This window comes from Poecilia reticulata, linkage group LG11 (assembly GCF_000633615.1).
Source record: "Poecilia reticulata strain Guanapo linkage group LG11, Guppy_female_1.0+MT, whole genome shotgun sequence".
In the NCBI taxonomy this organism is placed as follows: Eukaryota; Metazoa; Chordata; class Actinopteri; order Cyprinodontiformes; family Poeciliidae; genus Poecilia; species Poecilia reticulata.
In genome coordinates this window covers 6,121,086-6,142,002 of record NC_024341.1, presented here as the reverse complement: position 1 = coordinate 6,142,002, position 20,917 = coordinate 6,121,086, and the positions used below count along the sequence as shown (strand labels likewise).

General features: G+C 40.4%; 1 protein-coding gene across 5 annotated transcripts in view; it reads left to right on the top strand.

Moving 5' to 3' along the window:
* Positions 1 to 20,917, top strand: part of LOC103472075 (growth factor receptor-bound protein 10-like) — a 58,384-nt gene that overhangs the window by 11,787 nt on the left and 25,680 nt on the right. For 4 of the 5 annotated variants that reach the window (XM_008421453.1, XM_017307576.1, XM_008421452.2 and 1 more), the window contains exons 3-5: positions 1,159 to 1,252; positions 8,279 to 8,534; positions 9,953 to 10,076. In XM_008421453.1, coding sequence (XP_008419675.1) covers positions 1,159 to 1,252; positions 8,279 to 8,534; positions 9,953 to 10,076 — 474 coding nt within the window. The remainder of the gene's footprint in view (positions 1 to 1,158; positions 1,253 to 8,278; positions 8,535 to 9,952; positions 10,077 to 20,917) is intronic. The other variant, XM_017307577.1, reaches the window with a different exon arrangement.

Below are 20,917 nucleotides of genomic sequence, written 5' to 3'. Positions count from 1 at the left end.
AACATAAAATACTCTTATTAAAAGATCATTTTGTAATTGTCATGTACTGCTGATTATGTATCTGAACATAAAACCTTTTCAGTGCTGTTTCATTGGGTCCTTAAAGCCGCAGCATCAGTCAAAGGGCATCCGAGTTCATTGTGAAAGTTAATGGGAAATGAGGCCATTATAATCGACTCTTTTACAGCAAGAGCGCTTCAAGTTAAGGGGTCTTTTTAGCAGCAGTTAACTGTGCTGCTACTGATAACTCCTACTGGACCCAGAATGCTGTTCTTCCTCAAACCCAACACAGTCCACACAGTCACTGCCTTGTGCCCTGGAGGAGGCAGGCTGGTGCAGGACTGGGCAGTACTATCAAGATATACCTGTAGAGGTATGTTTAAAAAAAAAAAAAAAAAACATTTTCATATTTTGTGATAATTACTAAAGATACTGCTATACGTTTAAAGTATTAATTGTGCACATTTGCTTGCTGCAGCTGGTTTTCAGTGGGAGTTCAGAGGAGCTGCTGTACCTCAGCCCTAGCTAAAGTCCGCAGTCAGACCACAGGCCCAGCAGCCAAGCTGTCTTCCTTGGAAAGCTTTTGGCTGCTGCTTCTCAGAGTTATAAATCTAGCTTCTGGCATTTATGGATGTTTTCGAAGCACAGAGGGGAGATGCGAGCCGGTGTGTATGTGTGTGCACGCACAACAGGACTCCTGGCCACGAGCAGTTCCTGGAAGCAACGCTTCCGCGTTCTTCCTTTTCCTGGAAAAGGGAAGATTTTCAAATTTGGCTTTTGGGCCTTTGTTTCTCTCCGACAGTTTTCTCGCCTCGAGGCTGTTTCGGATTAGCCGGTGTGCTAAGGAACGTGATGTTGTGTCCCCAGATGTGTGACAGTGCTGTGGATGTTCTGTTTGTTTTTGTCTTATGTTGATGAAACCTGAACTCTGCAGGATGTGCTTCATGTTTGTATTGGACAGAGGTGGCAGTGACAGCAGGAGGTCAGCAGGGTCATGGGGTTAGCATGAACATATGGCTTGACATTACTGGAGAGCAGAGCCCCTCAACCATTTGAACTCGTGGTTTTTCATCCTTCAGGAAAACCTCCGGCATTCTAAGAGTGTGGTTTGACTATGTTCACTTTTAAATTAAAGATTTAAATTTTTTTTGGGGGCAGGAAAGGATGGAGCGCACTTCCTCCCGCCGGCCTGAGGAGCTGATCGTTTCCGGTTTTCAGCGCACAGCCAGTCAAGCTTCGCCACATCACCATGGTAACGCCCCTCTCTCCTCCACATCTGTTTCTGTAGCAGGCCATTTAACAAATTTTTTGACATTTGATGTGAAAACTGATTGAAACACAACTAATTGGGCGTAATGTACTGATTTGGTTCAATATGCTTATGAATGTAGGACATACTTACATCCTGTATTGTGCTAATTCACGAGCTAGTTCAAAGTTCAGATAGCACAAATTTCTAATTCACATCTTCCAAATTTCAAGCTTAAAAATGAGTACATTTACATTAATTTATTAATTTCCCTATACAAGAAAATCTATTCCACTAACCTAAATTTTGACAAATGACATTATCTTTTAATTAGCTTAATTAGGCATCACTGGGAAGCTTTTATAATCATAATTTAAAAAAGTTATTCTGGCAAAGTTGAGCTCCAGACTGGTCTAAGTTACAACACACACTTGAAAATGTACGCATTATAGAACATTTAAGTGAGTAACACAAAAACAGATCTGAGTCCAATCATCAGTCAAAATGGTTGCATTCATGTTTCACTGTTGAGAATGTTTAATATTTACTTAGATTTAGTAAATAAGATGATCTGTTTCAAATGTAGCTGACTTAGGAGCTGATTTCATGCATCAAGAGGAGAATATTTAAGAAAGTTACTTCTGTCACTTTCAAAGTACAATAAGGTTTATGCCCCTCTTCATGCACAATGGTCACAAAGTCATTAGGTTGGCACTAAACAAATATGCAACAGTGTGACCACATGGTGCATACATAGCATACAAATCAGTTTTTTTGCTTACTTTGAAATGAAATGCATACATTTTTCTTTGTGTAAGAGAGCTAACTTTCTGATAAACCTGCCCATTTTAGTGCTATTTTAGCACAACATGGATTACCAGTTCAATAATAAACACTTAAATCTAACTAGATTGGGTAAAATACTGTACAGTTACATATAAAGTATGCCAACAGGCAGATTTATTAGGAAAAGTTACGTTCCAGCTTTTGTGGTCACAATACAAAACAAATGGTTCTAATTTCCCACATATGTGTTTAGTGTGAGGTAAGTGTACTGCATTGATAAGGGCTGGAAAATATCCTCATATTAAAATTTCTGTTGTGGAAACTATTTCTCCAATGGTTTAGCGTTCTGAAGCTAATTTAAAACCGAAGAGAGGATGACTCACTCACACAGATGCAGATGCACAAAGGCAACCCAATAAATAGTTACTGTTTTGCAGAAAACATGATTATAAATCTTTCTTTTAGTATTATTTATTTTTATTGAGCCATGCAGTAAAGAAGTTTGAAAGGCAAAATATTCCTCTGTCACGTTGCTCCATTGTCCTACAGCTTTTGTTCTGCCCATTTTTCACACATCATCTCCTCTTTTGATTGCTGTCTTCATGGAGCCGAACAGATGATGGCCTACTTAACGCTCTCTGACTTCCTAGAAGTCCCTCTCTCTAATTGCCCAACTTTTACACCATCTAGGAAACTGTCTCCCTTCATCAGTTCATGCTCTGCTCACCATATGGAGACGTTTACACCCCTTTCTCTCACAACGCCTCCTCTTACACACACAACCTCATCGTAAATCATAATTATGAGGAATCGTGATAATGCAAACTACATAAATCAGTCTAATAAAATTAAGTCATGGCAATGCAGGTTTAGGCTTGTTTGGCAGGGGAGAGGATTAAGGAAGGTAAAGCAGATCCTTACTCCAACAGGCAGACACATGAGATGATTCATATTTATTTAGCTCCTTGCTTGTTCAAGAAAACTTAAATATTGTGAAAAAAACAAAGCATATCGGAGCATTACATTTCTAATCTTAATGCTTAAATATCTGCAATATGATTTTTATTCTTTGAGGCAGCAATATTTTAATCTTTGATTTTTTTTTACATCTTGGACCTGAGGTAAAATTATGTCTTTTTAATCCCAGTAAGTTACAGCTGATGGCATCTGTCCTTGTTTTAGGTTTACAGTATAGAGCACCCATCAGACTTCCTCAGACAATTTCTTGTCTCTGTTTTTTGTAAAACTCTGATCTGCTATTACAGGTTTTAGTCACTTATAATTAAAATTACATAAAGTATAAAAATTTTTGGGCCTTTCTGCTTTGAGAGGACGTTGACTATTCACACAGTACTAGAATCAGAGCAGATACTGTACTGGATTTGAGAAAGCAGTCCATTTAAAACAGGGTTTCATGAATTTGGAACAAGTGCAATAGGAAAGGGACTTGATGTTTCATACTTAAACGACCTCGATCCTATCTCAGATTAAACTGAGCTACTTTACTGTTGTGTATTTGACTTCTCTTATGCCCTGAAGTCAATTTGTTCCTTCGCCAGTTCAACAAAACATCCCAAAGATGGCTGGGAATTGAGCAGGGACTGGAGAGCTCAGTTAAAATCGAACTCCCATGGTGCCAGGTAACGCTTTCGCACATAAACATGTTTATGAATTAAACATTTTCAACACTACTCTTCATGTAGTGTTAAATACGTCTCTGGATAACATATATTTCTTCAAATATAGTCTGTGTGTGCACATAGAGGGTCAACAGTATCAAACTAAAAAAGTTAAGGAACAGATAGATCAGAAAGATCTTGCATTGCTGGTACCTATGAGAATTAGAGTAGCTTCATAAATTGATCATCAAATGTTACTTATTGATGTACATCTTCCTGTTCAAACCCTGATTTATCCACTCTAAAAGCATGTTAACTACGTATCTGTAAGGGTTAAAACCTGTCTAAAATAGAAAAAAAAAAGATATCTTTATTTGGACAAAAAAAAACTTTGTTTTCTATTTAAAAACTGTATCTTGTGGACTTAAACACTGCACAGCAGCCATGAATGATTGAAAACAAGTGGAAGTCTCCTCAATAAAGTTTTGCACATTACTGAACGGGCTTGAGTGAAAAGGCTCGAGTCAAAGTCACTCGGATGAAGTTACGTTTTGGCTTTGCACAACTCAGACACTTTACATCAGCCTCACTAATGGATTGGTTTATATTTAGATCGGCTCAGGTTGCGTGCCCTTCGTTTATAATAGCCCCATCTGTCTTCCTGATAACCTGACAACATGCTTTATTGGCAGCGAAGCCAAAATGCACCACCTGCAACACAAACGCTACAGATGTGTTTTGTTAATAGATGAGTTAAGTATTTTAAGTAAGCAAAACAAATAAGATTCACGGAAATTCTAACTACTATCCTTATGCTTCATAATGAAAACGCTCCAGCTTTCCTTGCTGCCCTCTAGACGGTGGTTGGGGATCAATAATTGCTGGTTTTTGTGGGTTCGGGTTAGTGTATTTTGAGATCCTAGAGGAATGGACCATCCACTTTTGCATGGCATGTTTTGTTGTCAGATGCTAACCAGACAGCTGCAGCAAGTCCTTCACATTCCAGGTCAAAGTAAATGGACAAGAAGGAGAATATTTCTATATGTCCTCTGGGCCCCCTGTGCAAAGCCAACAGTGGAGTTGGCCAAGCCAGCCGCAGGAGGAGGGAGAGGAATGCCAATGAAACCATCATTATCCTCCTAAAGCTACACAAGTCTGCTTTTTTTATTATTATTATTTAAGACTCTGGTAGGCTAAATGATAAAGCGCCATTGCAAAAGTGAAAAGACAGTTTAAAACCCTTGAAACCTGGAGGCTTGTGCGTGGTGTGGGATCTCCATATTAGCGGACATAAAATATTGATTTAAGGGTTTGTTCCCATGTTTTGCCAAGACGCAGATGAATTACACTTTTAAAACATGCCCACGAAAATCTCAGCTCGCCAGCGGCAGCTGCTTATTTTTCAATTAAGTCCAGCAAAAGCGATCCTGGACAGGAGTGAACGCTTGCTGCTCCAAAAAGGCCCCGGTTGATAAAAATCTTCCAGTATTTTCCATGGACTAAAATTACCCTAATCGTGGCTCATTGCTGCAGGTTGATAGCTAAGACAGGCATTTACAATCCAGATGTTTTTCCTCTGCAGCTGACTTGAGTGTTTTTATTCTTGGAACTTACTCCATAATATTGAATCCATCGAATATGTTGGTGCCAATTAAAGTTTTTGATGGATGGACTGAATATTCATCCCATTAGTGGCTACAAAGCATGATATTTAAAATCCCTTTATTTATATCTTGTCACACTTTTATGCATTTCATCCATCCATTTTCTTTACGCCCTTGTCCCTTAGTGGGGTCGGGAGGTGCTGATGCCTATCTCCAGCTAACGTTCTGGGCGAGAGGCGGGGTTCACCCTGGACAGGTCGCCAGTCTGTCGCAGGGCAACACAGAGACACACAGGACAAACAACCACGTGCACACATACACACTCACACCTAGGGGCAATTTGGAGAGGCCAATTAACCTGACAGTCATGTTTTTGGACTGTGGGAGGAAACCCACGCATGCACATGCAAACTCTATGCAGAAAGACAGGGGCCGGGAATCGAACCCAGAACCTTCTTGCTGCAAGGCAACAGCTCTACCAACTGCGCCACTGTGCAGCCCATCATAGACAATAACTATCCGTTTAGTTCCACTTGATTGACACAATGCGCTTTATTTCAGAAATGGTAAATTGAAGATAAAAAAACCTCCAGCCAAATTTTTCACTACATCTGTGGTATTTAAACTGTGTTTTTTGCTGCATTTCAGTCAGAGCCAGGAGTTGCATCACACCCAAGTTGAGCACACGCTAGCTGCAAGTTGGGAAATATTGGGATTTGGTATTTGATTTGGTGCTGCCATCTGTATCGAACAAGCAGCTAGCAGTACATTTTACCCATTTAATTTGATCAAAAACAAAAGGAACTCATGCATAGATAAATATTTCATAGCTCCATGTTTGAAGCAGATCTAAATATTGATTGAAGTACTTGGTATTGGTAACTTTCACTACTTTTTGTATGCATGGCAGCCATGTTGATCGTTTTAAAAACCCCTAGCTGATCGGCCAACTCCAAATTTCCCAGTCAGAATTCTAACTTCAAAAGACGTTTTTATTGTTTTCTCACTGGGAACTGGAAACCCAAACAGAGAAACCACAGTTGGCTGCCCTGACATATGTGACATCATAAGAAACCATGTGATGGCGGCTTTACGTCATTGGTGCTGTAGATTTATTTAACGCAACACTTGCTTTCCCAGAGCCATGCTGCTGACATTACTTTTGGGACTAGAAAGATTTGCGTTTTGGTTTCAAACTTTTGATTAAAAGGGATAGCTTTTTGTAATCATTGCATAACTTCTGATTATAAAAAGCAATAAAATGGCAACAGTTGATGTGGAAAAATCGATCTAATCTAAACTCAAATGGTAAAGCTTGAGTGAGCTTTACATAAGAAGCGCGTTGGTCGTTTTCTGCTCTCCGGTTTTAGCCCCCCTTGTCTTCTGGCCCCTCACACACCCATCTCCTGCCCCACTCATGAACCTGAACATCACTTGACCCTGTGTCCCAGACTGTGCTTTTTTTGTGTGCTGGACTGTTGGGCCATGCCTCTTTGTGATCCAAACATGAGCGGCAACTCCTGTTTTTTTTGGAACAGCAGATTCCCTTCTGCTCTTTGTGTTCGCCATGTGTCTAAAGCACAGCACAGTGTTTTCTTTAAAAAAAAAAAGAAACTTGTATAATCCAAAGCACGTGTTGGTGTGCGCCGCACATTGCACGTGGTGTCCCATCCTTGTTTTGAAGTGTCCATGTGTGTGTGGTGTTTTGCTGCTCTGCTTCATCCTGACCATTTAAGCCACCGTGTGCAATGAGCGGACTAGTTAACGCTCCCAGAGCTCAGTAATTTCTTCCTCCAGGAATGTTTGGAATCCTCCGAGCGGTGTTGGGGTGGGACTCACTTAAGACTGAAGGGCTTTAGACGCATACATATACACAAACACATGCAGAAACACTCTTGAGAGGGAAGTTGTGGACTTTTAAAGAGGGTTTAATGTGAAGTTTTTTTCTTTTCAATGAGGGGAACTGTTTTCTATCCTGCTTTTACACTTTTTCTCTCTCTCTAAGCCTTTCTTTAAATCTTAGAGAAATCTCCTGACATGAGGAATTCACTGATTGTTTTAGAGCAGCTGATAATCTGCACGTTGCTCAACTCTGAGATTCATTGACACTTGGCCTCTCAAATCCCTGGAGGACTTTAGCTAATTAAAAACGGTTCAGTGATGATCCTTCACATTTCATACCGGCTTGGTTTGCACTGTGGCTTCTGGTTAGAACCACCACACTTTGTTAGATATATCAGTCTTTTTAAATGTCTTACTTCATAACGATGAAGTGAACTCGACAAACCTTTTAGGTAATCCAGGTAGGTGTAAAATCCAACTTTGGGTGTTTTTACACCTGAGACTTGGTTGGATTGGGGACCAAAATTGCAACATTTGTTACATTATTAGTTTGTGCGGTTCACACCGCGTTACATGATCAAAACCCTTTGAAAAACCTGTTCACCTCCTCGCCTGTGGCGGCGCTGCAATAAGAACCACAAAAGAAGACGACACAAAAATCTGAGGAAAACACACAGCATTACAAAAATGCACTTTAAAAAAATGGTGGAAGAAGAAGATGTAATGCTAGACAACACAATGTTAGATAACCTATATTTCTACTACATGAACCAGAAAGTTCAATTGGTAAACATGGCAAAAACCATGGCTAGGGTGTATTATTTTTGGATCGTTCATGTTTATTATTGGCCACCATAAGTTGAGCTGACCAGTAATTATAAAATAGCCATCGCTCAGGGTAACAAGGTGCAACATTGCAGTTTCATACTAGTTCAAGTGCACTTCTGCCTTTTCCCTTGGAAAAACTTTTGCTTGTGATAAACATGGGGTGATTTTTGTTAAAATATATCTTTACCGTGGGTAGGTAAGGAACCCTTTTGGCCTGTTATAAGTTACCTTGGTTAATCTCTTAATGAGGAATATGATAGAGTGGAGGGGTACAACTGTGTTGAGTACTGCCTCTCACTTCTTTCTTGCGCTCTTCTCTCTCTCTTCCCACAACCCAACTGCCTCCACAGATGACGACGTGGACCTGGAGCAGCTGGTGAATGACATGAACTCCTCTGTGGAGAGCGTGCTGTCCACGCAGGCAGAGACGACGCTCCTCCTAAACAACGGTCACATGCACACGTCTCACCACCAGCATCACCACCACCACGCTGCCCATCTGGGACACGGCCAGGTCCACCGCCGCCACACCCCGCCCCTGCGGCCCTCGCCCCCCTCCAGGGAAGGACTGAAGCACTCTCAGCCCATGCACATCCAGGCTGTCAGGTAAACTCACCAAGCCTCTGGCTCTGTGTGGAACTGACCACTTTACATACAATTAGAGGAGAGCTGGCAGCTTCCAGAAATGATCTCCTTTCCTCTCCGTAGCTACATTGGTACATTAAAGGTCAAATCCAGCTGTAAATTTAGATGAAGGGGATTTACTGCAGAAAAAAAATACACAGAATTTATTTTATGCTTAATCAGGTACAGAGTTCAGTTTTGTTCCTTTCCTGACGTCAAATAAAAAAAAATAAACATGTAAACCAGAAATTCTATGAAATCTGAACATGCAGTAAGTTTTTTACCCATTACATTTTGTCACTTTATAACCACAAACTTCAGTGCATTTCATTGCCTTTTTACGTGATGGAGCAGCACAAAGTTGTGCATAATTGTGAGCTGGAAGAAAATTATAAATGGTTTTTAAAATTTATTAGCTTGCATCTGCAAATCCAGCAGCAAGTATTTTGTATCTACCAGCTTTGCTTATCCAGCGACTTTGTTTGCTTAAGTTCATTCAGGAGGAATGGAAAGTGTCTGTGAACATCCAGTTTCCATGTAATTTTTTCAACATATTTTAAGTGGAATTTAGTACTTATTATTGTTATTATTCCTTTGTAGCTTTGGCTGTGTGTTTTGGGTCACTGTCCTCCTACAAGATGAAACTCTGCTTCAATCAAGTCTTTTTCACGCTCTAGCCGTGTTTTTTTATCTTGTATTTTTCTTCTAATCACTTCTTACAAGCGTCCTTGACCTTGTTAAATCAAACCATCCCATTCCATGATGCCTCCACCACCGTGTTTCACCGTGACGATGGTGTGTTCGAGCTGAGGTGGTGTTGGCTTCATGCTTGTTTGCTAAAGTTTAGTCTTTTTTTCATCTGTTTGCTGTATCCTCTACATTACATGGCCTGTGGCTAAATGCAAGGTGGACTTCTTGTAGTTTCTTTCAGTAGGAGCTTGCTTTTCTTGCGTAAAGGCTTAATTTGTGGACTTAACCGGGTCTGCAGCTTTCTCATGATGCTGTATGTTTTTTGACAAACATCCGTCACCAAATATCTCTATTTATGCTAATATTAAACTACACAAATGGAGTCAATTCTGTGCTAATTTTGAGACTTCTGGTGGGTTTTAGTTGTACTGAAACTTATTTAGGCATGTTGATGTACAAAAGGGTGAGCAGAAATTACACACCACATTTTTCAGATTTGTATTTGAAACTGGGGGTACTTTTCCTACTTTCCTAGTTTGTTTTTTCTCCATCACATTAAAATACACGGAGGTTTGTGTTTTGTACTTTTAATGTGCCGATAATTTCTGTTCTCACATTCTAGTTGAGCATTCAGTGTTCAGGCTTTTATTTTTTGTAGTTATGTGTTCATTCTGGGGCAACGACATAAATGTATTTGTCTCCCTCTGCAGGTGCCTAAAGGAAGAGCAGCACCTGCGTCCCGCCTCCCTGCCCGCCATCCCCAACCCTTTCCCAGAGCTGTGCAGCCCAGGAGGATCCCCCATTCTCAGCCCAATTCAGACCTCCGACAGCCATGCAAGTACTCCTTCACCTTAATCACATCCTTTATTTTCCTTACATTAAAAACATCAAATCACAAACCAGGGAGAGGAAAAACATATTAGAAGTCTTAGTTATTTCCCTCCCTATTGGCTTCTTATCATATTGATTGATCAGAGCCAGGGCAGAGAGTTTGTGTGGTCGTAAATCTAGAAGCATTCAGAAATCAGCTGAGTGGCCCAATAGTCTCAGGTCAAAGACTTTGGCTTCGCACTACGCTTTTCTTCCCTGACACCACATCTGACCCTGGGTTATCTGACCCTGCGTGTGTGTGTGTGGGCGTGCATGTGTGTGTACTCCTGTGGCGTCATCACTATCAATCATGCACGCACAAACACAGACGTGTTTCGCTGGGGTTGAAGGTGAACCGTGTCTCCAGGATGCCGCAGACGGAGTGCAGACTTCCGTTGCTTAGCCAATGACCCGAATGGGAACGTCTTCGAGTCGGATCTCCCTGAACCTCCTGAATCCGTCTGCCGGATTTGACAGGACACACTCATTTCCGCAGTTCACAGGCTTTTACGCTGGCTGTGTGTGTGTGTGTGTGTGTGTGTGTGTGTGTGTGTGTGTGTGTGTGTGTGTGTGNGTGTGTGTGTGTGTGTGTGTGTGTGTGTGTGTGTGTGCGTGTGTGTGCGCGCGTGTGTGTGTCACAGTCTTGCCCTTCCTGCCCTCCTGTTCGGCCTGCTGTTCCAGGAATGTTCCATCCGTCTCAAAGATGTTTTCAGGATGCCCACCCTGAACAACAACTTATTTTAGGTGGCCACTCATTTATTCCTAACAAACCTACCCAGATGTGCTATAACAGATACGTGATAAGAAAAAGCATTATTTTAGCATTTTGTTGACATCATCTCACAAGGTCTGGAGTCACAAAGCAAGTCTGCATTTCGCACAATGAATCCTTTGTGTGCATGTGAGGTTGATGGCGAACTAAATGTTGCCTCATGTCTTTTCCACATTATCTTCATTATGTCCACATTTTGTCCATTTAACTATTATCCCATGTGTCCAAACAGACAAGCATTTTCCATTAGATGTGTATTTAACCATTTAGCTAACTGCAGCATACTTTTATATCCATTTTTATGTAACACAACTGAGTTAGCACAGACTGTATAGTACTGAACTCTGCTTGCATTGCAAATACACAAAATCTTACCAAGTAGTTTTTGTTTAATTTCCAGGGAAAATATCTCGGTACACTTGAAATGAGACAAAACTAACTTATAAGTAACTCATCAGCAAGATACGGGAGCTCGTTTTAAGTCAGCAATTCCGTAATATTGATGAAAGAGTAGTAGTTGGCTTGGCAGATTATTTAATTTATAATAAGACATTTTCCACTTGTGATAAGTGAAATAATCTGCTAATAGAGCTAGCACGTTTTCATCAAAATAGCTGGCTGAAAAGTTATGTTAGTTTTGTCTTATTTAAAGCGTACTAAAATATTTACATTAGAAGCTGGGCAACAACCACTTGGTAAAAGTTTGTGTTTTTGCATTGTGATGACAGAAAAGTAGGAAAGTAGTGGCATTTTTTATCTTTAGCAGAACAGTACTGAAAACATTACTAAAAAGTGGGAGTTCAACTGATAAATGCATCACATTTGGACCTGGAATGTTGCTTATTTAAGGAAACGTCTCTCCCACCACGTTAGTTAACAGTGATTGATTAAAATGGTTATGTGGATTGCTATGGGACGCAGATTCCTTCATAAAATAAATGGAGCCTGAGTGAAGCATCCAGAAGGAACGGTCCAGTTGGGACACAATTTGGTCTGCAGGCTGACTAACAATAAGTTTGTAAATGTTTCCATTTGCATGGAGTAGATCTGCCTGGTGCGACACGTCACAGGGCTTGAGCACCTGACAGACGGTCAGAACTAGACGGACCTCGTACTGAGCCAGGCGTGACATCAGTTCCAGTTTTAGCCCATACCAATCATCTTTCCAGATACTGATGCAAACAGTATCTTTATTTTTTTTTGTTTAAATTCAAAATGTTACTACGATGATCGTTGACGATATCAGACAAATCTGATTTTAGGTTCTTTGACACAAGAGGAGCAGAAAATTAAGGGATTACAAGATTATCCCAATTTATTTATGGAATATTAATTTATGACTCAAGCCTAAGAACAAGCATGGAAATAACTATCTGTATTTTCCATGTCTGGAAGAGTATGAAAAAATATCTTTATTTTTAACTCTTGATTCCCTTCCTGGTGTACTTCACCTTGTCCTTCCTTTCTTTTATTCCTCCTCTTTTTCTTCTATTCTTTCATCCTTTACTCCTTCTTTCCTGGAGTCTTCTTTACAATATTGTTCTCTCTTCCTTGTCAATCTTGGTTGTTCCTTCCTTTCTTTTGCTGTCCTACATTTCTTCTTTTTTGTCTTTCTTTGCCTCATCGTTTTCCTCCATTATGTCCTCTCTCTTTCCTCCTCCTTGCCTTCCTTCTTTGTAGTTTGTTTGTGTTGCTTTCTGTCAGGTCTCATACTTGGGCTTTCCTGTTGTAAAAACATTTTTACCTAAATTCACTGTTTGCTTCATATCTAATTAAGAACATAAAGGACTAAACACCGGAAAGTTTCCTGGAAAAATCTGGAATTCAAAAAAATGTTGAATCAAAGGTTTACTAATAGGAAAACGTCAAGCAGAAAAGTTTCAGTTTTGACAAATGTAATGAACCCCAGTTGATGGCGTGCTTGGGGTTCGTTATACAATCATTTCAATCAGCTGTGCTGGAGCAGGGACTCGTCTAAACATAAGGGACGGTGTTGAGGACTCCTGCAGGGATGCACACATTAATTACTGGGACATCTGCACACCACACTTTCAGAAATAAAACAACCAGTCGACTTCACGCTAACCCAACACACGACTTGTCAGTTTCTGCTAATGCTGAAACTACTTGGCCACAAGCTACAATCTGTGTAAACTACACGTCTCAAATGATGAAACACTAAGGAGCAAATAGGTTTTCAACTTTTCAGAAGCAAAAGTAGCTCACACACACACACACACACTGCTTCTTTAATGTCTCTGCCTCTGGACTTATTTTCACAGGTCGTTCTGTGAGTTCCTGTCACGCGATCTGGCAGCTCCTTCTGCTGCACTGGTGGTCAGTACAGATCAGAACGGTTATGGGACAAACCAGGCTAAAGCTCTCTTGTTAAAATAAAAACGGTTTGTTGGACTTAATTCTGTATATATACTTGTAAAACTGAGTGTAAGCTTGCTAAGGGTGGCTTACTTAACACTAATAATTCTGATGATTGCTCTGGATTTGAGGAACAAACATCTTCATGTGCCGTGTAGACTTTAAGGATGATGTTTATTTCATAACGTACTGCATGTCTTGACATGGTGTGTTTACTTTTTATAGGATAATGCGCAAAATGAGCATTGACTCATCTTGAGCTGATAAAACCGTCACTAATCAAATCAGTATTATGTAAAATTGAAAATTCTTATGTTATTCCGTCATCAAAAACATGCCTAGAGTGTTGCCTTGATTCCATCCTGCATGTTTGAGAAATTGTTTAATCTCTATGGCAACCAATCTCCATGGAAAGGGGAGCTGAGCGAACACCTTGTGGCACACCTCCTTGGGGTTGCAGTTTCCGAGCTTCCGCCTCACAGAGCAGCCCTCAACCATGACTCCCCCACTCGGCTCCTTCAGACTAGCCAGCTGCAATTAACAAACACGTGGAGGAACTCATTATACAAGTTACTTCTCAGTGCTACATTTGTAAAAACATTACTAAAGGGTTAATAAAGGAACGATGTTGTGACGGTGTCCTGAAGGCGGACGTTTCAGAAAAAGCAAGAGTTTAGAGACAGAGGCCCAATTTCAAGGCTTTATATTTGGAATTAAAATTTCTTTTACGTCATATTTGATATGTAAATTTTTATATCAACTGAAGGTAACTGTTACTTTATTGTGCTACAAAATGGCGCTATGTGCCTGAAAAATACGTAATACTGCCCCTTTAAATGCTGCATAACGGGTTGACTCTGACATGTCCCGTTGCTGTAGTGATGCGGTGCTCGGTTGCGTTAAATGTAAGTGAACAGCTGGCATACAGAACCTGTGTAGGTGTTATCAGAACATATAAATATAAATATATGCAGGTCTGTAAATGATGCATGCCTTGGAGCAGGAGGAGCATATGAATGCAGACGAGTCACACATATGTGCCGTGGGACGATCAGCTGACGGTTCTCTGGTGTTTTTCTCCTCAGGCTGTCGCTGTGAATATTGTTCTGAAGATCCGCTAACAGGCTGACATTATGTCTCCGTCAGAAGTCCTAAATTGACTTTGGTCGGGGCTTCGGAGCCGTTTCTCATGGTTAATAATTCTAAAGGCTGTTTCCCATGCAGCCTGTGCCAGCCTTGCAACATTCATTTGAGCCATGTTTTCCCCCGCCTTTCACAGGGATTTGGTCAGGTCCCATCTGTCATCGTTGAGCAAATGCGTTTGTTTTGGCACCGTGGCTGTAACGCAACTCGAGCCTTTATTTGTGGCCAGAGACAGTATAATCAACATCAGGGTCAGCGGGTTGGACCCAGCAGTTAAATATACGCTCAGTCGCAAGCAGATGATTTGGATGAATGCCATGTGGATCAGCAGGCCTCCCTGCTCTCCTCTGAAGTAGCTTTGAGCAAGACACTGAACTTGATCCAGGTTCTGGTTTACTGCTCCTCAGCTGACCCTGACCTCTGACCTCCTTAGGGATGGATGCTCTTGGATGGGTCTTCTGTCCATTATTTGCTCTGCGGTTTGATTTTTAGATAATTGCTGCTTGTAAAGTCAGACAAAGGTTAGAGGAAAGGTGTCTATAACCCTTGAGCTTTTTCACATGTTGTCACATCATCACTAATAACTTTAATGGATTCTGTTAGGATTTCAGGTGATAGACCAACTCAAAGCAGAGTGTTGTTGTGAAGTTTAGTAGTTATTAGCAGTCATTTTTCTCAAGTAATTATAAAATGTATCTCTTTTTACTCTAACCCTTAAATAAAACAAAAAAAGAGACTGGTGCAAACATTTTCCTTTTTAAGTCACTTGGAGCCCATCTCTAGATGCCAAACACATAATCTCAATGTTTTCAGATTTTTTTTTGACTCCTGAGTGGTTGGTTAGTCCTGATACTGCGTTGGACGAATCCATCAAATATTTAGCAAAGGAGAAAGAAAAGCAAATGTATTGAGTCCGGCCTCAAAACACATGCACAGGACTTTAAGTGGTCAGAGCTCAGAAACTATTAAATTTAACTTTATTGTCTGGAATTTTCTGAGCTATTTTTAAAAGGCACAGCTAATGCTGCAGGTTGGTAACAACAAACCAACCAGAGGGATGTAGAGTAAATAACTTTGTAAGATCCTGTATTCCAGCAATCAACTTGGAAAAAAACATCTTGATGCGACTGTGGAGGCTGTGCTTATTGCTCTATACTAAATTTCCATGTAATGGTTTCTCTGGTGTCCTATTATTAGTTATCTTCAAAGAAATATGCTTAAGCGCTGATTAATCTTGTGTAATAAGAAGAAAGCTCCAAGGCCCACACTCTTAAGGGACTTCTGCCTCCCCTTTGATTTGAGGTCAGCTGATGAATTTCTGCACGCAATGGTCTGCTGACCCACTGCAATCAGTCAAGGTGCATGTTCGCGTCCGTGTCTCTGTGCGCTCAGAGAAAGTCGCTCAGTACAGTTAGCTGGATGTCCATTAGTTCACTGTGTAATCTACCACAAACAATTTCCATCATTACCTGTTAATGAGATGTAATCTGACTGTGGGGGGATTTGGTGCAGATTGACATGCAGGTCGGAGTAATTATTTCTGCTGGTGCTTGTGGGCTTAATAAAGATTTGCTGGAACTTTGTAGTTTTTGCCAAGCACAAAATGTTTTGCAGAGTTGCAATGTGATGATGCAACTTGAAAGTGTTTTCTAAGGATTGTTAGAGTAATTGCTGCTTAACCACACCAGACGTTTTTTTTTTTTTTACTCGACCCCCCCGCCCCCCTTACATTCCATGACTTTGCAAGAAGATAAAGTCGAATGCTGGTCCAAAAGGAGCCTGGGAAATCATTTTTAGCTACATAGTAGCTGTGCAACAATATAACCAGCTCATGAGATTATACATCATATTAGTTTTTTTTTTATTATTTTGGGGAGAACTTTAAATCCTCCATTTCTTTTGTTGTTTTCACAAAGTAAAAAGTTTTGCAAATCACCCACTGTGTTTTTAAAAATCTAATCTAGTCGGTGCATCTTGTTCCAGTTGGAGGCTATCAGTTATCACTAGCCAGTAATGGTAATCCCCCTGCGTTTCAAAAATTGTTCGTACCTCGTTTTAATCCGTCTCTGTTTAAGGCTGACTTTCTGTTCAAATAAAAGTCTCCAATATAGACACAACAGCTTGTCAAGCTCCACACAAACACCATTACATCTGGGGCTCATAATAATAGCTTGCATGTTTTTAGCCAAAGTCTCATAATAGAAGCAACTCCATAACTCTTTGACAAGAAACATTTTGGCATTTTAATGTTGCACGATCTAGTCCTAGGAGATCTTGTTTGTACTCAGACTTCCACAGCCTTGGAGAAACATTACATCTTTCTACACTGTTGATCTATTAATTGATTTGTTGGTTTCCTCTTATCTGAGATTGGGTCATGGGGTAAATGGGTCAAGGTCCAGACATTCCACTGGACAACCTCTAAGGGAGGCTTCCTGAACTCCCTAAATTAATTGACAATTTTTTCATCACGACTAATCTGACGAAGCGATTCAGCCCTACATTTTGTCTGACTTGTGATCACACACAGGGCAAGTCTGGACTTTTTGAAGTGAGGTTTGTTAAAGGGGCAGTATTATGTAGAATCTACTTTTTTGAGATATACATTGTTTTATAAAATTATTCCCTCATTAAAAACATACCGGGGGTGTTTCCTTGATTCTTTAATGCGTGTTTGAGAAATCCTTTAACCTCCTGTAGCAACCATTCAGGTGTGCAAAACGTCTTGGTGGACCTAGCCCCGCCTTTGAGACGCAGCTCCTCGTCTGAGCTGCAGTTTCCAAGCTTTTGCACCTCCCCCACTTGTCTCCTTCAGACTAGCCAGCAGCAATTGGCAAACACCTGGTGGAACTGCACATCTGTGGAGCTCATTATACGAGCTACGCATCAATGAAACATTGGTAAAATGTTGTTAAAGGATTAATAGAGGAGCCGTGTTGTGATGACTTCCTGAAGGTGGAGTTTCAATAAGAGCAGGAGTTTTTAAGAGACAGAAGACAAACTTCACTGCATTAAATGACTAAATCTAATTTATTTTAAGTCATATTTGATATATACAACATTTTAGTGTGACTACAGTGTCTTGATTGTGTTATAAAATATCACTATGTGCCTGCAAAATACATAATACTGCCCCTGTAAAGGTCTTGGTAATGGATCCCCAATCGGTAGTTGAAAGACGTCAAGTCACTGAGAGCTAAATTTGAAGTGAAATGAAGATATGGTTTTAGTGTTGAAAGGTAACAACTAGTCAAACGTACTTTAACTAACTTCAGCATTTTAAAAAACTCAAACTACAAATGTCTGTTAGCTACATGTTAGGTTAATGGATATTAACGTATTCTTGGGTTCTGCATCTCTTGTAGTCACGATAAGGGTATGTATCTTTCCTGTGAAGATGAGTTTTCTTCAATTTCAATGAAAGTTGTTAAATTTAAAGTATTAAATATTGTTTTAATTTTAGCACAAGATTACATCAGGGAAATGAGATTAAAGGTGGAACTTGGCTCGCATTGTATATTTTCAGAGTTGATGAGAATCTCACGGTGTCGATTGCCGGGTCGTATGGAGTTGAGCTCCTCATTGAGGCGCCGCTCTGGTGAAGTGAGATTAAGTTTGGTGGCTCTGCAGCAGTAATCAGCTCTGACTGGCCTGAAATCTGACGAACTCCCACTGACATTGAAACACTGACGATGCTGCAAAAGAGTCCAGAGTGTCCAACCACTAACAGGAAGTCAAATACTGGCAATAGAGATTCGGCAAGGGAAGCACAAGGTGGCGGAAAACTTTTACAGAAATATAGAATCAGTGACGGCTGAATTTGAATGTCCTTACTGCTCAGAATGGTTCTCTAGTGTTCAGACTTCAGGCGCCACTTGGACTTGTGGAGAATCATTAGCTAAATACATTTCAAGTTCAATTGACTAACTTCAGACTGTTCAGTGCTTAAAGCTGCAGTATGTAACTTTATAAAAATGTTTTTTACATATTTGTTGAAACTGTCACTATTTAGTGACATCATAGTACGAGAAAGATAATCTGTAAAAAAAAAAAAAAATCAAGCTTCTCTGGCTTCTCCCAGTGCTAACAAGAAGCAACCAATCAGAGCCAGGAGGTGGGTCTTAGTGCTGTCAATCGTTCCCATTTGCACACCGCTGTTCCAAACCCCCAAACTCCTCTTGATTTTTGCTATGATACAACTTTTCCCCATTAAAAGAGCTTGTTATGAATGCTAAGGCTAGTTAGCATAGCAGATAAACAATTCTCTGGTAACGGCGACTTGTTTCTCCGCCATTTGCACATTTAGCAGCACATTCCCAGGGAGGATTGACAGCGTTAAGATCCTCCTCCTAGCTCTGATTGGTTGATTTTCTGCAGGATTGGTAAACTTCAGATTTCTTCAGACGGGAGTAGGTGAAGCAGATTAGTAATTTCATAAAGTTACATATTACAGCTTTAAGCCCCCTTTTGGCAGTTCAGACAGCCATGATGGCATTTTTAAGAAACTTACAACAAAGATACAAACTGGAAAGTGTCATCAAAAATGTTAACATTTTTGTTTCAATCTCGCAAATCTCGTTCGCTTATTTTAACTTTTCTTTTGCATTTTTTTTTTTTTTGCTTTAGGAGAGAAAAAAAAAGTAGTTTGAAACTCCACAACATCTTGTAGATGTTAGTTGCAGGCAGCCGAGCTTTTGTTGATTCAAAGATGTTGGAGAGGTTATCTTCTGGCTGCGTTCAGTGTTTATACACAGAAAAGCAGACGGTGTGCAGAGTCATCCACTGAGTAAAGAAGTCGTTTTCACTCTGCAGCTCGAGTTACTGAGGAAGAGGCTGGCTCCGGCTTAAAACAACCAGATCAATTGTGCATACGTCTGTGCTTGTGTAAAAATGTGTGCGTGTGTGAGAGGGAGAGAAAGAGGTTTAGGGGCTCATAAACCTCTTGGGCAAGTGGTTCTGACCCAGGTGCAGATTACTGTGTTTGACCTCTGACCCATAGTGTGTGTGTTTGGTCATATGTGCGCAGGTGTCTGCTTGTAACCCCTCAATCCAATATGTTGCAATATGTAGCGTGTGTGTGTGTGTGTGTGTGCGCGTGCGTGCGTGCGTGTGTGTGTGTGTGTGTTGCCATAAGTGGCATAGGAGACAATAAACCCTGTTAGCGTTTCACCTCTCACCCTTTACTATTAAAGTGGAGGGTAAAAAGAGAAGGAAGGGGGGGAAGGGAGAAACGAGGCAAGGTGAGTTGGTTTTAAACGTATAATAGTAAAGCTAAAAATATGTTTTACCTCTAGGACATTTTCAATCCTGTTACATTTACTAGACTTAGTGTCCTGAATTGGGATTTTATGTGTCAAACCAACACAAAGTAGTGCATAATTGTGAGGAGGAATCAAAACAATGCACACGTTTCTAAAATTTGACAGAAAATATGGTTTTGAAGAACCCCGTTTAGTTCATCTTTTAGGTTATGTCTCACAGTTTTGTAGATCTACACACTAACGGTTTCATTTTCAGAAGATAAGATGAGGGAAATTCAGAAATATTCAGAATATAATAACATCCATGAAAATTAGGGATGTTTTGTTGGTCTTAAGATTTTGATCAGGAGTGTAATACATGGGATATATGTTAAATATTGCAATATTCTTGCTGTATTTTGTGTAATCAGCATGGAGGTGCTGTTCATGGTCCTTGTTGAAGGAAAGCACAGTGTGTGTGTGGGGTTTGGCCTCAATACCCCTGCAGCAGGCAGTGTTGATTGTGGAATAGCATTAATTATATATGCATAAAGTTTAGGTGTTTTAGTCAGAATATGCTAAAACTGGCATATTCTGCAACAATCCTGTCTTTATCTTAAAATCTTTCTCTTTTTTCCCCCTTTAAATTCCTGATAACTCCAATAGAAAGCTTCCAACTTTTAAAACTCAGAATTTTGCTCAACTTTATCCAAACTCTTTTCCAAAATGGCTTCCATTTTTTTTTCAGGTTTCCATAAAGGCCAGATTTATGACATGTTATGATAGCAGAATCACTACTGTTGCTTTCTTGATTGATGCTCTTCTCATCCTGCCTTCCCGTCGTGTCTTGGTGAATTCTTCTTCCCTTTTCAGACGATAAATTGAACAAGGTTCTTAAAGCGTTGGACATGGCTTTCAGACCCAGCGCTGCTGGGAAGAAGTTCTCTGCTATAAAAACATCTTATCCATCTTTTGTGTTGGTCCATTACAGAAAATCCTTATAAATACAAAATTAAACAAATCAAATGGAGATGTGAGCAGGGGGGGAAATGAGCGGACCAGAAATCAAGCAGATGGAGAAGGAGGAAGACGTTGGCTCCTTGTGACGCACGCGGTATGTTCATTATCGCTTCCTGCACCCGCTCGTCTCATCATAAATGTCCCTGCACACGCGTGACTCCATGTAGTCGGTAGGAGCCCGTCTCTCTCAGGAGCTGCAGCATGAGTCAGGAGGAAAAGTCCAACACTAATGTGGAAAAAAAGGCGGGTAGGGG